At 36.0% G+C, this 19,775-nt stretch overlaps 1 protein-coding gene across 10 annotated transcripts in view; it reads left to right on the forward strand.

Moving 5' to 3' along the window:
• Positions 1–19,775, forward strand: part of ATE1 (arginyltransferase 1) — an 86,335-nt gene that overhangs the window by 3,135 nt on the left and 63,425 nt on the right. For 4 of the 10 annotated variants that reach the window (XM_030030702.2, XM_041127459.1, XM_041127461.1 and 1 more), the window contains exons 4-8: positions 7–110; positions 923–1,195; positions 6,942–7,174; positions 8,906–9,034; positions 10,090–10,218. In XM_030030702.2, the coding sequence (XP_029886562.1) occupies positions 7–110; positions 923–1,195; positions 6,942–7,174; positions 8,906–9,034; positions 10,090–10,218 (868 nt within the window). The remainder of the gene's footprint in view (positions 1–6; positions 111–922; positions 1,196–6,941; positions 7,175–8,905; positions 9,035–10,089; positions 10,219–19,775) is intronic. The other 6 variants (XM_030030704.2, XM_030030708.2, XM_030030703.2 and 3 more) reach the window with 3 other exon arrangements.

The following is a 19,775-nucleotide window of genomic DNA, read 5'->3' on the forward strand; positions in this document are numbered from 1 at the left end:
TTTAAGGTGCCAGGCTTTGCGTTTTCAGACCTCCAAATCTCACAAGAAAGTTCTGAAGAAAATGTTGAAATTTATTTCCAAAGGAGATGTTTCGAAAGGAGTGAGTGAAGGTTAGAAATTTGTTGTGTTTGAAAACCAATACTGATGTTTGAAAGGAGGATCAAGTACCTGCTGAGTGATCAAATGGCTAATACGCTTTGATTTTTGTATATAGACCCCTTTATAAAGGTCTGGCTAGGTTGTGTCTTTAAAGTGTGTTTTGAGTCAAGAGCGCTATGTAGCCCAGAGACCAAATTGTGCAGCTGACTTGCTCTGTTGAAGAATATGTTTCCTTACTTTTTGCATAGACCAGCTTATTTTCTTTTTCGTCTCTGGGCACATGCTTACTTTCTAGCTGGGTGCTGTAGAGAATTAGACCCTGTTTTTACCTCTGTCATAAAAGTGATAATCTAGAGAGGACTAAGCAGGAGAGTGGGTGGCAGGGAAGAAGAAGAGCAAGCAAGGAAAGGAGAGTTTTTCTTCCAGGTGATTGAACAGTCACACCCCATTTATCCAACACCAAAACTAGCTATTCTCTGTTGTGGTGGAACTTGTTTTGTTTCTGAATCGCTATAGTTTGCCTCTTGTGTGTTAGGTTTTTTGGATTTTTTTTTGTTGTCTGTTTGAAGTTATGGCATGAGAACAGTTGAATCCCCCACTTTAGTGGAGAAAATAAAACTGTTCTCATAAATAAGTTGGTGCTAGTAATTCAGGGTCACAGAAGAAGCTTTCTGTTTTCAGACTATTGCAAACAGTCACTTTATCTGTTGGGAAACAGTTGTAAAAATGGAAATGAGTTAATTTAATATTAATGTTAATTGTGCAAAGTGTGAGCTGCAGTTACACAGAGAAATTCACTCATGCATTTTTTAATTATTTACAGAAGAGCCTATGGATTCCCACATAGAGGATGTGGTCACGTGCGATTTTGCATACAAAAGTGAATCTGATGTCAGTCAGTCTGAACTGACTCCCTTGAGTGTGGATCACTCAGAGAGGGTGGAGAATGAAGATAAGGACACAGGAGAAACAAAAGAAGAGGTGAATGCGCAACAGGTGGAATCGGGTTCTCTTCAGGTCTGTGCACATAAAGACACAACAGTCCCTGGAGAACCATCGCATTCAGCTAAAATTGTTCATGCACCACCTAAGCCAGGTAGTCAAATTTCTGGTAGTAATTGGAATATACTGTCATGTTTTCCCATGATGTTGAAGTCCTCCTTTTTATCTTGGCGGGTAAATCAATAATTGTTTCTTTTTATTCCCTATACTCTTCCCAATATATGGAATTACAGTGTATAAATTAAGAGGTTCTGCATGTTAATTGTTTTCTTATTTTTTCCTGAAAGTTGCATTGATTTTCATTATATTAATTTTTTTTTAGTTTGGTTATTGAGAATACATATCTACAGCTGATAGTTTTCTGTAACTATTTAGATTGCAGTCAGATAGGTCAAGGTGGTTGAACCTCATCAGATGTTGGGACCAGTTTCCAGTTCCAGGGTACTTTTGTGTGCAGAATAAGATGTACATCCAGCTTTCCCTTTCTTCTATAGGATGTGGTGACTCAGGCTTTATGTAGCTTGAGGTATGGTTCATAGAATCATAGAATATCTCAAATTGAAAGGGCGCCATACGGATCATTGAGTCCAGCTCAGGGAGTTGGACTCCCTGGTTCTGCAAGACTAAGAGCTGGCTACAGCTCTGGCTGGTGCTGCAGGAGTGCTAGTTACCGAGTTAGGTTAAGGCTTAACCTTGTCTCTTGTGCGGCAGTGGGAAACCAGTTTAAGACCCAAGAAAAACACCCTAGGTATTGTTTTTACATTTCTTCGTTTCTGCAGGTCATCTCGTTGTAACACAACTGATGTTGTTTACACTTTGTGAATACACCCCTGTAAATAACTTGCTTAAGACTGTATTTTTATGCTTTTGTAGACTGTTTGCCACAGGTCTGACTGGCATTGGAAATACGTTCGGTATATTGTTGTGTCGTTATTTTGTAGGCTTAAAGAAAATTGTATAACTTTCTGATGATTTAAAAAGAAAAAAAAGTACCAATTCTTCTGGTCGTCTATAAAGAATGACATTTTGTAGGTGAGCTTTTCATCTGTTTGGGAGCTTTCTGTGTTTTAGATTTTGGCTAACTTCAGATTAGAAAAGCAGTGTCACTAGAGGATGTGAAATTATGTAGTAATTTCTCTTTCTTGTCTTGCTGTGAACTTAATATTACATTTCTGTAAGGAAGTGCAGTAAGTATGTACAAGAAGTGAGGCAATCTCCCTCATGTTACTTCTGATGCTACAGCTCTTATGTGCCAAAAACTGAAGGTAAATTCTTGTTCATGTCTACAGTTTTGTGTGAAAGTACATGGAATATTGGTGGCAATTTTAATATAATAATATTAATAATTTTTAGTATAATACTAATTTTAATAGTATGGTCACTTTTTTCAATATGGAAGTTATCCCTCAGTCAAGCTTTTGTATCGCAATTGTAAAGATTTCTGAAATGCTGCCTTTGGGCTGAATTCGAATGTGAAATCTTTACCCTAAAAAAGGATAATCTCATTGTTGGTCATCTGACTGTAATCTCTTTCATGTGGTAGCTGTTATGGTACCCCTTGGTGTGGCCCGAGAGCCTGGAATCTACATCTGCTTGCAGTGGTGTTAAGCTTTTCACAGGCTGTTGTGACAGGGAAGACCGTGTGTCACAGCTGGCGGGTGATCCTCTGCGTGGTGTGATCGTACCTGTTGCACGTGCAGAGGAGTCGTTAAGGGTCCCTGAGGAAAATAAGTAGTGCTGGGAACTACTGCTACCGGGACATGGCCGCGGAGTGCTGCGGGTTGCCTCTCCTACAGCTTCTCTTTTGTGCTGGCTGTGTTCTTGTGGGATGTGGGCAATTTCTGGGAGGAAGATGGTGAGGGGTGGATGGATTATTGACAGAATAATTCATTTGACTAACAGTCTGCACTGGAAAAGAGGGGCAGAATTGCTGACAGGCTCTTTGTGGCTCAGAGGCTGCCAATGAGGCAGCCTTGTCTTAACATCATGTTTCCAGTTTTACATAGCCTCTACAATGGCCTTTTCAGAAAAATAAAGGGCATTTTCTGAATTGCAGTTAGCCAATACGTGGTGAGTAATGTTAGTTAAAATCGCAGCAGAGACTGGATGCTTTAGAGTTTCTGTATGTGTTGGGCTGTCATACTAATTCCTAATTTCACTTACCTATTATGTGTTGTGCCAGTATTTATGAGAACTTCAAAGTACTTTTTTCTTCAAAGATTTTTGTCTCCTTCTGTAGAGTGGCTAATTTCAAGTAAAATAATGTTGTTTTTTCCTTAATGAACACTCATTCCAATTGGATCAGGTTTTCAGCAGCTTAACAAGCAATTTTGCATCTAACCAAAAAGGAAAGTTTTCAGAAATGCTTGATCAGAAAACCAGTAGTGCTGCATAGAAGCAGTACTGTTACACATTCCTGGAAATGTATTCCAGAATTTTTAAGACTGTATTTTATATTTTGATTTTATAAAATGCACTCAAAACTTTTATAGCCCTTATGTAGTTCATATAACTTTTATTTGTTGTGCAAATTTTCAAAACCCTCTTGTTTTTTAAGTAATTGATGACAAACTTTGGGTTATGTAAACTTCATTTTGGAAGCAAAGTAAGTGGATATTGACAGCAGATGGCAGTCTTGGGTAAATTATTAGTGTAAACCAGCCATTGTTTTGAAAAAGGTGAGGTGTGGCCTTTAGTTACGTTAAGAATAACATTGGGTAAAACTTGAAACACTGGAAATACAGATAAAGAAAGCCTGAAACGTTGTTTGTACTCTTTCAGAAAATGGGGATTTACTTTTATAGAGGAGAAATACGCATCAGTGTGCTTCTTTCTTTCTGGAGGTTTTAAATGAAATATAGAAGTGAATAGTAAATGCATCAGCTTATTTAATTCATCTTTTTTTTTATTTTAAGGGTAGGTGGTGTCACAGGTCAAATTCAGTTTAAAATTTTCCAGATAGAAATATGTTTAGTTTTCATCTTGGAAAATGTAGACTTATACTGTAATAAAATTGTTTAATTGCATTTTTATTCCTTGATAAACAGAAGTAGTCATTGTCCTATAGAAATAATGGGCTGTTTCTGCACAGTTTCAGATAGAAAAGAAGGTTTGCTTATGTCTGAGTGCACGTTCATTGTTTTAAGAAGTATTTCTTGCTAACTTACAGCTCATAGAAGATATGAGACATGAAACAGATCCTGATACAGATGAAGAACTCATTCTTCAAATGTATCATGAATGTTTTAAATAAACTTTTCTTCTGACTACTTTGCCCGTGGACAGGTCACATAGTATCTGTAATTTCCTCATAATATTTGTCCTTTTCTAGTGAATAATTTTAGCTATATGGATGAAACAAATACTCAAAAGCCTTAGCTGAGAGGTAAGAACACTTGATCATAAAATCTGCTAGTGCAATTGCAGGATGTCTGAAGAGTGCCAAAGTGGTATTAGCTCCTTCTCTAAGTCCCTGACATGCTCTCAGCATTTCAGCTGTCATGGAGTCTATGTGGAGAAACCAGGCTGGGACTTTTATGGCTGAGCCATGAAGAGCTCGCTGCTAACTTGCCCCAGGAGTGCACCTATAAACTGTGTAAATTCTGTATGGTATGCACATTAAAAAGAATAGTTTACAGCCTTACTGATACTTAAAAGTTTATCCCAATATAGAGTATTTTGCCAATTTCTGTGATGTATCTATTGGTAAAGTAAGATGCAGGCAGTGACTCTGAGGGCTGCAATTCTTTGCAGGTGAAGTGACTCTAAACACATCAGTGAGCTTTTAAAATATCAGCGCTCTTACCATTTCTAGTTTGCAGAAGGATACCACTGTTCTCATTGTCCATGGGAAGGTTTGCGTAGAGGACAAGAAGCAGGTAGAGGACAAGAAAGATGTCAGCTTTGGCTAAGTTATTGGTGAGGAGGAGGAAAGAAAGCTCAAACTGCGTTTTCATAGGAGTTCTGTAAAAAAAAATTTCCATGTAATTTCCAGGCATTCAAGAGAGTGAAGTGGGATAAGCTGTAGTTAAGTCTGGGTTTGGATTCTTCTTTTCTTCTTTAAATATTAACAGAGTTGGAAATATGTCTTCTTTCTAATGCTTCAAATGAAAGCACCTCACTCTTAAGGGTACTTTCCCTTTTGAAAAGGTAAGTCTTTCAAAAGTTGCCAGTGTGTCTTTTGCAAATATATGGGTTTCAGGAGAAAGCTAATGGTGTGAAAGACTTCTTCAGCAGTTTGTCATAATACTTGTTACAGTTTTGGTTCTGTGGAGGATATATGACTGTATTTCACCTATACGGAAGTAGGTTTTTCCACTCTTCCTCTCTTTTTGAAATTTTTAGTTTTATGGCTCTTTTTTTGGCCTCCAACTCATTTACCACTGCCCTAAAAAATAATAAAAAAAAAAAAATTAAAAAAAAGTTACTTTGTGTTACATTACCTGGCTGTTGATGCAATTTTGAGTGCAAATTTCCCCTCTGTATGGAACTTGCAACAGCAGCTGCTAAGCTGAAACATGTATTCCTTGAAAAGTGATTATTTCTTCCACCACTGTTTCCAGCAATGCGGCAGATTCATATAGCTCTTGCATAGCTTCTGGAGTGAGGTATGGTGTGCAGTTACTTGTGTGCACTGCATGGAATAGCCAACAATGATGTACAAATTTTAGGCAGAATTGAGAGTGTTAGGAAATTTTTTTTTGCTTTTCGATTTTTACAATCAGTATCTATGAAAATCATACTGTCTAGGGAAATTGCTACTTGTAAGTAGATGCGTAACCATCCTTCCAGTGCCTTTGGTGGGTAGCATGGGGACCAGCCATTTTTTTTTTTTTTTTTTTTTAATTGAAGAAAATTCAGTATTAATTTTTCTAGTACTGGCATTCTCGTATCTTGACTTTTTCTCTTACTTTAGTGTCCTAAGTGTAAAATTAATCTGGCCCCTTCACTGAGGAATTTGGACCACTTGAATTTTTATTTATGCATGTCTTTGGATTTGTGTTGCTTTAAGACTACGTACTATTTTCCATGCTGATCCATTTGCTTTCTAGGTTTGACTTCTTTTTTAAGTAAATAACATTTCACAAATAGAACGTTATAAATGGTTGATCCATTACAGGTAGAGGTAAATGGATAAAAGTGAATCGATTAGTAAAAACAGACAATCTGAATATAATTTTAAGCAAAGATGTAAGCTCAGGTGGCCTTTACTCTTCTTTTACGTGACATTAGTAACATTGGCACTAATGGTGCTGGCATTGGCAGCATTTCTATATACTGCATAATATTCCAGGTGACAAGAAATAAATGCTTTTTTTGTGTGTGTGTGTCTTCTACAGGAGTCTGTTGTGTAGCCACCTGGGTTTTTAATGTGGTAAAACAATTCTCTGTGAATTTGGCTGCAAGGTTTTGTGGGTTGTGTTTTTTTCCTTTCAGTAGTTCAAGCTGATCCTGTAGCTGTTTGGATGTAGTACACCATCGTACTGTACATTAAAAAGGAGGTTTTCTTTGTTTCTGAGAGGGGGATGTGGCAAAATGATTGAAGGACAGACTTAGCAGGAAGTCTTTTCATTTTAGTTTTTAAATATATCCTTGGCTCTGGGGTGGAATCATGGTCAAGGTGTTTCCATATTAAAGTGCTGTGTTAAACAGCTGTAGAGGAAGAATCATTGCAACTTAGGGGCCTCGTTGGTAGTTGTAAATGTGAAATACCATGTTATGTTCAGGCTGCAGTCTGCAATTATTGGTGATTTTAACCATTTTTTTTTTTTGGTGATTATGTAAGAACTACTTGTTTGTTGCAAAATGTGGTGGTTAATTCTTTACCTCTGCCCTTGTAGGGAAAGGGGCTGATCTGAGCAAGCCACCATGTCGAAAAGCAAAGGACATACGGAAAGAAAGAAAACTGCAGAAACTCCTTCAGAACCAGACGTGCGCATTTGAAGGCTCTGAACTTCAAGCAGGAGATCAAGTTTTCCTCTTGCAAAACTCTAAATCTAAAACAAACCAACCTAAAACCATTGAAGACTTCGTTTTTGTCTCTTTACCTGATGATGCACAACACAAATTAGAGGTAATGCGTTGTTCACTGTTGTTGGAGGCAAATTAAGGAAAGGTCTAGTTAAGGAGTTTTTGAAATGCTTAGCTGTTTAGTATCTGTGACTTTATGGAATGGTTGTAGTTTAAATCTTGAAATGCATGTGGTACTGTGCGATATGTATATGGTGCAGCTGAGCTCTGTGTAACCACAAGAGGGTACTCTTGCACTTGCAGTCAGTCGTAGCACAGACCAGTACAGTTACCAAAATAACTTGCAAATTGATTTCATCCAGTGTGACTTGAAAATGAAAGACTTTGAATTAACTGAGTGTTGAATGATGAGAGAGGTTCAATATTTAGTTCTGCAGTGTATAAATACTTAAACTATCTATGCTAATGAATCTTGACAAGAAAGCAGTAACTGTTCGTAAAATTAGACAGATAAGAAGATAGCTGCTTTTTATAAACGTCATTGATATGTGTTGATGTCTTTGGAAGCTGTAAAAGTGATGGTAGAAAATTTTGCTCACTACACTGGTTGCCATTAAATCTATTAGTAATACAGAGACAGTCATCTGGAAGACTTTTGGACTTTCTAGCATTTGTTAATCTTAAAATAATTTTTTTTCTTTTTATTTTTTTTCTGGAAGCTGGAAAACTATTTGGATACAAGTATTTGCCTCTAGTTACTGATTATCAATGAGGGTATTGAGAATTAAATATTTATTATTCTTTTGGTAATTGTTCGAAGAGGTAGTGATGATGGCTTAAAAGATTCACCCTGAGTAACTGACAAGAAGCCATGAAATAGATCCATCTCACTAACTCCTCCAGATTTTCTGTTGAGTTGTATAACAGAAGTATGATGGCTCTGTTTGAACATCTTCATTTAGAAGATGCAGGGAGAATTAGGAGGATGGTTCCAGCAGTGTTTTCCCAGATTGTCTTTGTGCTCCTTGCTCCTTACTATGTCTGTGAAGTGTGGTTTGCTTGGTTGTTTTTTTGTTTTTAGTAGATCAGAACCAATGCTATTTATGAAAGTAGAACCATACTGAAAATTATGTGGTTTTTGAAATGAAACTGTCCTTAAATATGTCTGAAAGAAATGCACTGTTGCTCATGTGATATCATTATTTTGGTTAGGAAGCAATTGTTTTTACTAAGAACAATTTTTAATTTATTGATTTTTTTTTTTAAGTTATTTTATTTTTGTGTGTTTAAGTATGTTGGTGGGGAAGATGGATAACTTCCTATTATAATTGACTCATAATTGAATATGGAAACATTGTTTCCTCTTCCTCTTTCAATTTGAAAAATACCTAGAAATCCCCTTGGGATTATTGCAATAAAAACATAGTCTTTATCTAAAGAGCACAGATATGAGTCTTCCAAATGCATGGGTCCTTCAAGTATTTTTCAGTATAGTGTGAAACTACAAGGGAAGATTTTTAAAAAGTATGGAAAAATCTCTTGAAAATGCTGATCTGCATACCATTTGTTGGTATTATTTCCTGAAAACTATTTGTGTAGTTCTCCTATAGGCATTTTAGTTATCTTAGTTTGTAATTTGAAAACGTTGTATATTACCCAGTGTAAATATAGAAGCTTTCAATAGCCTAAATTGAGCTGAAGAATTCTCTAATATTAATTAAATTGTTAGGGCCCTTGTGCAGGAAGTCAAAATTTCTCTCTGTTGTGATGTTTGTATACGTATATAATTATTGCATGATATTGTAATAATAAATGTGTTTAACTTCTTCCGAAGGTGAGGGTGGTGAGATCATCTCCACCAAGTTCACAGTTCAAAGCCACATTTCAGGAGTCTTACCAGGTCTATAAACGTTACCAGATGGTTATTCACAAGGACCCACCTGATAAACCAACTATAAATCAGGTCAGAAGGCCAAATGAATTTTATGCATAGCTCAGCTTCCCCTCGATTTCATGTGTCTTGTTTCTAGAAGAAACAAATGTGGATTTTATATCCATTGTTTATTCAGGAGCATGTAAAATACTATATCAAATAAAATCAACATCCTGAAAGTGCAAGCTCTTTTGATATCTCTTCGGAAGTGCCACAAATATTTGGTATTAATTGCAGACAGAAAAGTTAGAGAAGTTACATGGGTATGCTATTGGGTAAGAGATGGAGAAGATGAAGCTTTTGGAGATAGATTTTGTGGGCCTTATAAATACAAGTCTCATAAGAACAAAAAACCAGCTGGACACTTAGCCTGATAACTAGTCTCATTGGCTTTGGTTTGACTGCTTCCATAAGGAGGAGCTAGCATGATCAGGGCCAACATGTGAGTAAAAATTTATCACACATACAAATTAGTGGTTTAAGGTTCACAGAAGTTGCATAAACCTCTTCACTTTCAATTTAAGCCCTTCAAGAAGTAATCTGTGCAATCCATCTAAATTACACATCATTACTGCTTCTTGTAATGACCAGGCAGTGTGTAATAGTTAGCTGTCAGACAGACATATTACCTCTCTAGTACTATGAGGAAAAAATTCAGAAGTTTGGAGGAAAAGTATAGGTAGCAAGAATATGTAACTGCTAAACTGGAGCAATGAGTGATGTGCCATTAAAAATAATACATTTTAAAAGTCCTTGAGACTGTACAACAAAAATAAAATTTGTGGTTGATTTGGTAAATAACTTGGTCAAAAAATAGATTGACTAAACTGGTGCTTTTGAGTGTTCTAGTGTTACACAATTTTTATTCTTTAAGGAAAGTATCAGCAGTCAATTTAAGCTTAGTGTTAGTTGTCATACTTTGCCCTGTAGGAGCATTTTCTTGTTACTATGTTTAAAGTAGAAAACTTGACTTCAGAGGCTTTGAAGTGCATAGGAGGAGATCTTTCACTAGCCTTACCTTCAGAAGCATATTATCTGATTATATGCACTCAAAATAGTATGCTTGTATTTTCCTTGCTCTGAAGGTGAGGTTGGTACCTGTCTCCTTTGAGGACCCCCAGTTCAAATCATCCTTCAACCAATCAGCCACTTTATTTGCCAAGTATCAGATGGCTATACACAAGGATACACCTTCTGACTGTGGCGAAAATGAGGTACAGTTCACTGCATGCACCTTTATGAAAACATATTTTTAAGTGCACAGTTAAATGATGGGAAAGGGTGTCTCTCGGTGATTCTAAATATTAAAATACTGGAATTTCCATTTGGGAGGGAAAGCATTGTAGTTTTTAGCAAGCTTCTGTTGCAGGCTTCAGCCCAGGGGAAACTGAGCTGAAGAGCAAGGGTTTATGCACCATCATAACTAAAAAACTAATGTTAGTAATAAGTTAAGTAGAGCTGCTGTTTGTACATGATTTGTAAAGAGGTCTAGGACTGAGATTTCTACTGGAGATGGGATAATGGTATGGAAGTGCTTTTTTTTAATGGCAAAAACATCTTCTGCTTTAAAGCTGTTTGGCACCTTTTCCACATTTCTCCTTAATTTTTTGAGGTCTTGCTTAATTTAACAGGTGAAGCTTTTAAAAATCTCAGTTTTATTCACATTTCATTGCTAAGCGTACCTTTTAACTGGAACTCACCTTTGCAGTAGAAATAGTGCAAAAATATTCCCACCAGCTGATTGTCTGAGATTCAGTGAGAGCACATTGCATATGAATAAAGCCTGCTTTTAAAACAGTGTTTACAGGATGCTAATCCTAATCCAATAAGTAAAAAAAAAGCATTCATGGCATTCTAAACAAGCAGCAATTCTCCATTTCTCTGGCAGGTGGCACAACATTTTCATTAGCAGAATTAGTAAAACTGTTACCTCAGATCTGTCATTTCTATCTACTGCAAATGTATGACTTCAATGTGGATCAACCATCTAGTCAGACTTTTCTGTTCTTGAGAGCAATACTTGCAGAAGTGACACCTAGCAAGCTGTGGCTGCTTTCCAGGTTGAATAATAAAACCACATAATCATTTTTGGCTTTAGTTCAAAAGAGTGTAAGGAGAGCTTTTTTGTGAGATCTCTGTAATGCTACTGTGGAAAACCATAAAATTTATTTCACTTTGTTTTGTAAAATAATAGGACTCATAACAATAAGTAGTAGTCTCTGCCCTTGTTATAATTGCTAACATGAATTGGGTTAATTATAATAATGTAAAAATTGGAATCATGCCAAGAAAGATTGAGCTATTTACTAGATTTGTACCAGGCAGTACCTGGTCTGATTAGGAACTTGATTTGTCCGCTACAATGAATTATTTCAGCCCTAATGCTTAGATATAGCATATATGCCACCATGCATTTGCTCTGAAAATCTTGTTGCTGCAGAGAGAGTGCTAAGAACTTTATATACTTACTTATTCTTTGTTTAAAATTATGGATTTTTTTAATACCATCATTACATCATGAAGAATCAAAAGCAAAATCACAATGGCTGCTTGCAGTTCAGTTCTGAATAATAGCTACCTCTCAGTTCATCTAACCTCTGTTTGGGTCAGAGTGCATGGTTTGGTGTAGGCTTGGGTTTGATGGTCTTAATCACCCATGAAACTTTGTTTTTTAACTGAGGGAGTCTAGGGAAGGAAAGATGCATTAAGGACAGTTCAGGTTTCCACCACCTTAAGGTGTAAAGTCTATCATGGGAATTGCAGCTGAATAGGAAGGAGATGGATTTCTGTTCATACTGCTAATAATTTAATGGATTTTTATCCTCCTCTTTTTCCTTGTTACTTGCCATAGCTGTTTCCGTGCTCTGCCTTTATCTTCTCTCTCTGGCATCATGTTTGTGTAGGCTTAGTATAATATTCCTGGGGAGACATAAGACCTTCTCTGAAGCTTCTAGTAAACGTAAAAACTCAGTCTGATGCTGATGGCTTTTAATTTAGGTCCTTCTTTAGCACTAGTATTTTATCTTGTGTGTTCATGTGACTATCTGGCTAAGAAGGTCTTTCTATTCACAGTTATTAGGCAATAAAGCTCAGTCACTTCAATCAAAAGCATTTTGTATTTGATCCCTGCAGGACATAAACTGAAGAATACTTTACACAGAATGTATTTTGATGTAGATGAGAAGCCTTTTTTCTTTTTTTTTATTTTTTTTTATTTCTATACTGAATCTGAGGGAGGAGAATTATCTGAGTCAGTTTTAACAACAGAAGATACCAAGTAGGGTAAAACTGATGCAAGTATTTGAGAGGAAGTTTGGAGAATGCTGTTTGAAAGACCTCAAACTTTTTCTTCTTCCTCTTCTTCAGACTTTTTAATATATCACACAGACATTATGGAGCCAAGCAGTTCTTTAAGTAAAGGTAGAATGAAATTCTGTTCTATACACAGGGCTTTTTATCAGGGTAGTAACAAGTCTGCTTTGGGCTTTGAACTGGCAAACATCCAGGATTTTTTTTGCATCTAAAAATTAAATTTAACTTTTAATCTGTGCAAGCTAATATATCTGTGTATGGTGGATGAACCACCTTTTCAGGGAGAGTCCTGTACACTTTTGTGTTTGGAAAGTTTCTAGTTTAGGAAAAGTATTTAATTTTATATTTGGCTGAACACTTCATATTCAGAAACCTGCCTATATTTAAATTCAGAATCCAACAAAAATTGTTATGGGACGTATTAACAACTTCTTTTTGGAATGTATTCTTAGATTGTTGGCATTACAATATACTGTCTGCCTATATTAGCTGCTAGACTAGTTTAATATTAACGTTATTACATTAAAAGGCAATTTTAGGAATAGATTTAGAATTTTGGTTATTCTTTGAAAATAACACTAATGTGGAAAGTTATAAAACAGTTCACAATATTAACAAAAGACATGTGAACCATGAAGCCGAATATTGCTCAATGAGTGTGAAAGAAGGCCCTCTTTTTGCACCTATGTAATGTATATACATCTTTTCATCAAGATTTTATGTGAGAAGGGGGAATAGATGGTTTCCAGGACAGGGAATCCATGGAATACTTAACACCAAAGATGACTTTGAACTTCTAGGCACTCTCTGGTTAGTGCCAGTTTGAGACCAGTGGTAACTGGTGTTTCAGTGCCCTTCAAGATGGTGGGTCTTTTTGAATTTTGCCTTTTCCTCCTTACTTTCTCCTCTCCTTGTGCATCTCTGATGGAGGCTGCAGTTGCACTAATAATAGTGTGTGTTCATTAAAAAGAATTTAGTTTGAGATTTTGCTGGGGAGAGTCCTGTGATACATTTTGGAGATGCAGTACTGATTCCTGATTGAGGTGGTGACTTCTGTTTGTTCTAATAAAAAGCAAGGTAGAAATTTCATAGTGGAATAAACTTTTTCCAAGTCCCAGAGTTGGTGTTACTGCTGTGGTGATGAAACTTGCCTTTTCTGTGGAAGCATCATCACAATCTTCAGTGCCACTCTCATTGGTGAGTAGAGGATTTGGTGAGGTAGAAGTATATTTGCTATCTGCCAAATAATTTAATATTCTAGGAACAGTTTTGAGTATCTCCTTGCTCCTGGAATTAAAACCAGTTTAGCTTACATATTAAAACTTCTCATATCTGTTTTTATCTTGACATAAAATCTACAACTATTTTGTGCATACGCTTTTAAACTATTGATTATCCCCTTTTCTCTTAGTTTGCCTGGTATAAATGGAACTACCCTTGGAAATCTCCTGAACTCCCGCAAAAACCTTTGGTTGATTGCTACAGGGTTTCAGCTTCAAAAATGACCTGGCTGTCTCTGCTTCGGAGTGCAGTCAAGTACTGAAGTTATGCAAAGTTGTTGGCACCTAAGAATATTTATGTCAGCATGTTTTTATTGAATTGAATTGGTGTCCCGAGGAAAAACATAGCAAATGATCATCTAATTAAAGGTTGCTTCATAATACTTGCTCTTAAACAGTGCTGTAGAAGAACTGATTTTTCAGTTTTTCTCTGTGGGAATACAAACCCTTATTAAGCTACTATGTAAATGGGTAGTTATCCACTGTTTTAGTAATATATGTACTCTTATCTTAAAAAGAGTTGTTGGAAAAAATCAGAGAATTAGGGGGAACCTCCACAGATTATTAAGTGTTAAAGTATAAATAGCTTCTGAATGAGGTAAGATATAATCATGGAAAATAGGTGTATCTGCCTATTGGAGAGGTTTATCGAAGGCTAATCTTGAATTAGCCAAGTCCCTGAACTACTCATTTTTGGAAGCTGTGAAAATGTGCAAGGGAAGAATCTGTTTTAATGTTTGTCACATTCTCCGCATTTCTTCTGACGCTTTATGGAAGTACTGTACATGGACCTATATCTCAGGTCCAAGATGGCAGTTGCCATATACTGTTCCCAATATAATAGAGCTATTATTCACTATGGTTTTTTTTTGTTTGTTTGTTTTGTTTTTTTTTTTTTTTTTTTTTTTTTTTCCTGAAGTAGTGGAAGACTATAATCATGTTTAGTATGAGGATCTGTGTCTATGACATACAAAAAGCCACTAATGTAATCAATTGCAAGGATTTATTTAATGTGCCTACAAGTTAGTTGTTTGGGTTTTTTTCTGACTAGGTGGTGGTTATATTTATTTTGTGAAACAAGTCAAGCTATAATGAAAAAATTTGAAATCATGAAAGCTTAGAAAAACTGAAAAAGGGAGACTTCAATAATGAACAGAGAGGAGATAGTAGGCTGAGCATCCTTTCATTGAACAGGCATTGTTTCCCTGTATTATCAGTGAAAGATCAGTTGGAACACAAATTATAGAGCTGATCAAGAGTACCATAATTATGCAAACAAATTGTATGAATGGAGGTTTGTCCACTTTTTTTTTTCTTCATTTGTCATAAGAAATATAATAAATCATAATATAGCTTTGTGGTAATAATTCATGCACAGAGAAATGGATAACTATGGCTTTGGAACCTGTATATATATTTTTTTTTTAATTGAGTAAATGTTAATAGCATTTGGTAATATTTCTGGGAGAAAATGTGTAGATTAATGTATAGAAGGATGATCTAAGAATAAGACAGGAGAGGGAACTTATGTGTCTTGTATAGTCCCAAGAGGCAGAAATACTTTGATAATTAAATTAAGTGCTGGTGCTAGACAGTGCTGGTGGAGGTAGCTTTCTCTACAGATGTACTGCTATCTGTTATTCTGGTTTTACCTCAAGAAACAGACGAGACTGTGAGAGTGACCAGGTAGTATTTTATGCTTTAGCTTTGTAGAATTACAGTACAAAAATCTGAAAATGGGGTAGAAACACAATAGAAAGAAACAAGATAGAAACAGTAACTAGGTCTGGGGACATAGGCTGGCTCTTCATATGAGAACAGTGGATTTAAGGAAGCTTAGTAATAGATCTGGCTTGTCTTCTGCTTTGCTCAGAGCAATGCATATCTGCAAATGTTTTAACTCTTGCTCAACAGCAAAAATACCTGTGTTTCTGTGTCAGAAATGCAGGGAGGACTTTGCAGAATATGAATCACCTGGAAGATGCTATGATCTAACTCTACCCCAGGTTCAGGATGATTAACAAAGTATGTGGCAATATATATGTAGATGTTTTGGAACATATTGCCACCTGCATGTCTTTTGTGTTTTATACAAAGTGTCAGAATGTATTTCTTGGTATTTAAGTGATAGATACAGGTGTGGAACTGTGTAGCTCTGGAGGCAGATTTTAAGTGAAATGAATACAGTGAGAACATTTCTTCTTGGCCCTTTCATCCCAAGAAGGAAATTTTTTGATCCCAGTGATGTAATCAATGGCTAATATAGATAAAATAGGGGATATCTCTAGCAGTTCTTCGTAATGAAGTATCATCTCACCAGAGGCATTGCAATTCTGACCCAATGTTGTCTTTTTTAAAATGCTTCCAGAAGTCAATTATAGAAGCTGTCAGCATATTTTATAGACACACTCACATTAGTGCCTATCATTCCAAGTGGAGTTTTACATATAACATATTGTCATGTAAAATTTTGAAATTAAGCATTTTTTTTCTTCCTGCCTCTTCTCTAGGGAACTTTGTGATTGATTTGGGTGGTTTAGAACACTGATACAATACACCTAGTCCATTAATGTGATTTTTAGGCTTTAAGTCTTTTTACAGTAGTATTTGTCTTTAAGAAACACAGCTGAAGTGTAACTGAAACAAGCTATGTGGCAGCTACACAAGTTAAAAAACATTTCCATAAAAGATCATAAAAATTCTACAGTAGTTTCCAGAAAGAGCAGGAGTGGACAGTTTATTGCTGTTTAGACCTTCTGAAGCAAATGTTTTATTTAACTTTTCATGAGTGTTTTATAATGACAAACTTGTAGAAAAATAGTGTGTGTCTCCTTTTCCTCAGCTAAGCTAGCTGGACCCTCTCTTTGCTTTGTGCTTAACTAAATATTTGTCTTGGAAGAAAAGAATTTCACAACTCACAAAAGATACACTGTTTGAAAAGGTGCAAAAAATTACTGAAATAGGTATAGTGCTTTTTTTCTTTCCTTTTTTTTTTTTAAATTGCCTCCCAGAAATCCACTTGAACTAATATAGAAAACTGAGTAGTCTGGGAAGTGCAAAGGAGCATGTTCTGATTGGAAAAGCTGGTATCAGCAGCCAGTTGCAAACTTTTAGGTCTGTCTCTCTAACCTAGTTTCCTCTTTCTTTTTTTATTTTCTAGTGAGAGAACGCTTAAAAAAATCAATAGCCTTTGTGGTTATTTTTAACCTTCTGTAGCTTGCTCGGCAGCCATACGTTTTTATAATGCTCTTGAATTAGTTCTTTTATCGTTTTGGTTGATGGCAGCGCTAATCTGACGACTGACTCTCCGTGGTTGACTGCTGCCGCGACAGAACGTCTCACTGCAACGAGTTTGCGTTTCAGGTCTCTGATAACGCTGACTTAAAGACTTAGAAAGAGTACTTCTGTATCAGCCTGATTCCTTCTGCTTACTTGTGTGGCTCTTGTGACTGTAGTGCCATGGAATCATGGATTTTATTCTCGAAGTGCCTGTAAGAGCCAAAGAATGTAGGCATCCAGACACTTAATTTTAACTTGTCCATAGTCATATTGTTTCAGTTCAGGTTCTTTTTGCATTACAGTTTATATCATTCTTCCTGATTTTGACATTGAGTTTTCTATGTAAATCCATATACAATTAAAAAAACTTTACTGTAAGACTGACAAATCTTCATTATTATGAGAGTAATTTCTTCTGAGCAGACAAAGCCACAGTGACTTTTGTCACTCAGTAAGGGAATTGAAATTCTCATTGTGAAATGTACATTCTGTCCCATTAGCAGTTATTTCTATTTCGTTAGTCCAATTCTTGTACTGAAAACTACATTTGAGACATACATTTAAACTTTAAATCCCCGCTTTCCTTATGTACTATGTTTTGAAGGCTCTTTCTTCACCTTTGAGTCTGTGGATATCTCTGAAACTGTATTTTGTTAGCATTCTTATATTTTTGTAATGTTGCAACTGTTGCAACTGCAATGCACTGTTGAAAATGCTATTAGAACCAGCCCTGGAATAAGTGTCTGATTCCTCTGCTAACTTAGCTGTAGTATATTGCCCGCTTCAAGGTTAGTGGGATAGTTTGGCACCATCTTTCCTTGTAAACATGCTACATTTTGTCCTATTTTCCCCGATTTTTACAAAAAGTTACAGAATTTTGTTCATTTTCCGTCTTAATTTCAATCTGTTTTCCTAGATAATTTCTTTTTATTGTTTTTTTTTGTTTGTTTGTTTGGGGTTTTTTTTGGGGGGGTCATTTAACAGCTGCTTCTAGTCTTACTGAAAGTTTGACTTACTTTTTTATTGTTTATTTTTTACTTTTTTCACTCCACAACTTTCTGGTTAATATTGATTCTAGTCTGTTTTGGCTAGAGAAGATTATTTCAATTAAAATATGGCAGCCCAATGCACAAAATAAATCCTAACACGTGTCCTAGGACAAAGTGTGCTTATGGCTACAGACCAAGTTCTTTAAAAAGTGAACTGCCTTAGAAACAGTTTTTGTTGATGAACAAGGAAGAGTTAACGTTTGAGAACAAAAACCTGTTTATTGTGACCCTGTAAGAAGTGCCAATGTCTTGAAAGTAATGGAGCTCAAAAGGGAGACATTGCTCCTTTCTTTGGTGGTGGCAGGATGTCCTGCACACTCCTGCAGGGTTTGCATGAAGCTGAGAGGAGCTGGATAAAACAGAAAAAGAGTTTGACTTGGAAAGGAGCTTCTAGAGAAGAAAAACCCAATTCTAGCCCTTTGTTTTTCCCTGTGTAACTAAAATACCTAAAGATCGCCCTACTGGAGGAGGAAAAACTCGGTATAAAATGAATATATAGGGAAGATGCCAGGAGCCCTCTGCAAAGAATGTCATCTTTTCATGGCTTGTTCCTGTTAGTGGGTACGCTAAGATTTGTTTGTCCACTTTTATTTCCCAAGATGAGGAAGCGTTCATTATGTTCATCTTGGAAACAGGGGAAGGAAGAGAGAATAAACTGGCTTGATACACCTGAGGGTGTTACACTGGAACTGCAGGTTTTATGACTTGGTTCTGTATGGAAACTCATAACCTTGTTTTTTTTATTTTATTATGAGCCTGGCACCTTTATGAAAAACAAAACCAAAACAATAACCAACACCTTGGTTTATTTTAATCCCATTCAGAGATTAGATTTAAAAAAAAACAACCAAAGGCCCAAATCCCATATCCATTCCTCACCCCTCCTTTACTCAAAGGAAAAGGGCAAATACTGTTTTCCTTGACAGTGAATTACAAATATGAATTACAAATATGAGCAAACTCTAATACTGTCAAAAGGAAAATTAGAAATGAATGTCTTTCTGTGATGTCTTTGCACTGAAGGCCTCAGATAATTTTACAGTTACTGGTGATGACAGCTCAAAGCTGTTTTTTCCTGAGAACGCTATGATGTCATCATGTGACATCAGTAACCCTTGCTTTCAGAAAGTTACTGAACTAGCAGGTGAAACCCATTCAGGTTTAGCATCTGAATATCTTCCCTCACCTGTAAAAGGAAGCAGGTGTTAACACTCTAGTTTTATTACAGCTTTTTAAAGCTGTGCATGTGCTTTTACTAGAGCGAGTAGCTCTGAGTTGAACCAAACCTTCCTTTTATTTTTCTGCCTTTTCCCCCACTTTGATTTAATTCTCAGTGATGTGTTCCTCTCTTAGTATTACTAATTATGTTTGAACTTATTTCCCGTTGTTCTGTTGGTTCTTTTTGGCAATTGTAATTAGTTTGCACCAAAGCAAAAATGTTGTGGATTTTGTATATCTTATATAGTTTTTAAAAGACTAAAGTTTATGTAATTCAGTTTGAAATTAAAATTAGAAAAGCATGACTTTGTGAAAGGAATTTTAATTGTGCTTGTGTGACAGATTGAGTTATTCTACATGCAACACCGGCTTTTGCCTGTACTTCTTTCATGGTTTATTGAATCAGTTTTGAATTGTGTTCATAATAATCTTGTAGTATTAAGTGAGTTTGTTAATTTAGAAACTGAATCTTACATTTACTTCAGTTTAAATAAATGTATAGACTATGTGTATTCTTAGGTGATGATAAAAGTGCTGTGGATTTAGGGGTGGGAGGGGAGAGTAAGGGTTGAGAAGATAACAGCAGAGGTCAGTGGATCTAAAATATTTATTAAATTCTCCAGCTCTATGTGC

The sequence above is a fragment of the Aquila chrysaetos genome, chromosome 11 (assembly GCF_900496995.4).
Source record: "Aquila chrysaetos chrysaetos chromosome 11, bAquChr1.4, whole genome shotgun sequence".
Classification (NCBI taxonomy): Eukaryota; Metazoa; Chordata; class Aves; order Accipitriformes; family Accipitridae; genus Aquila; species Aquila chrysaetos.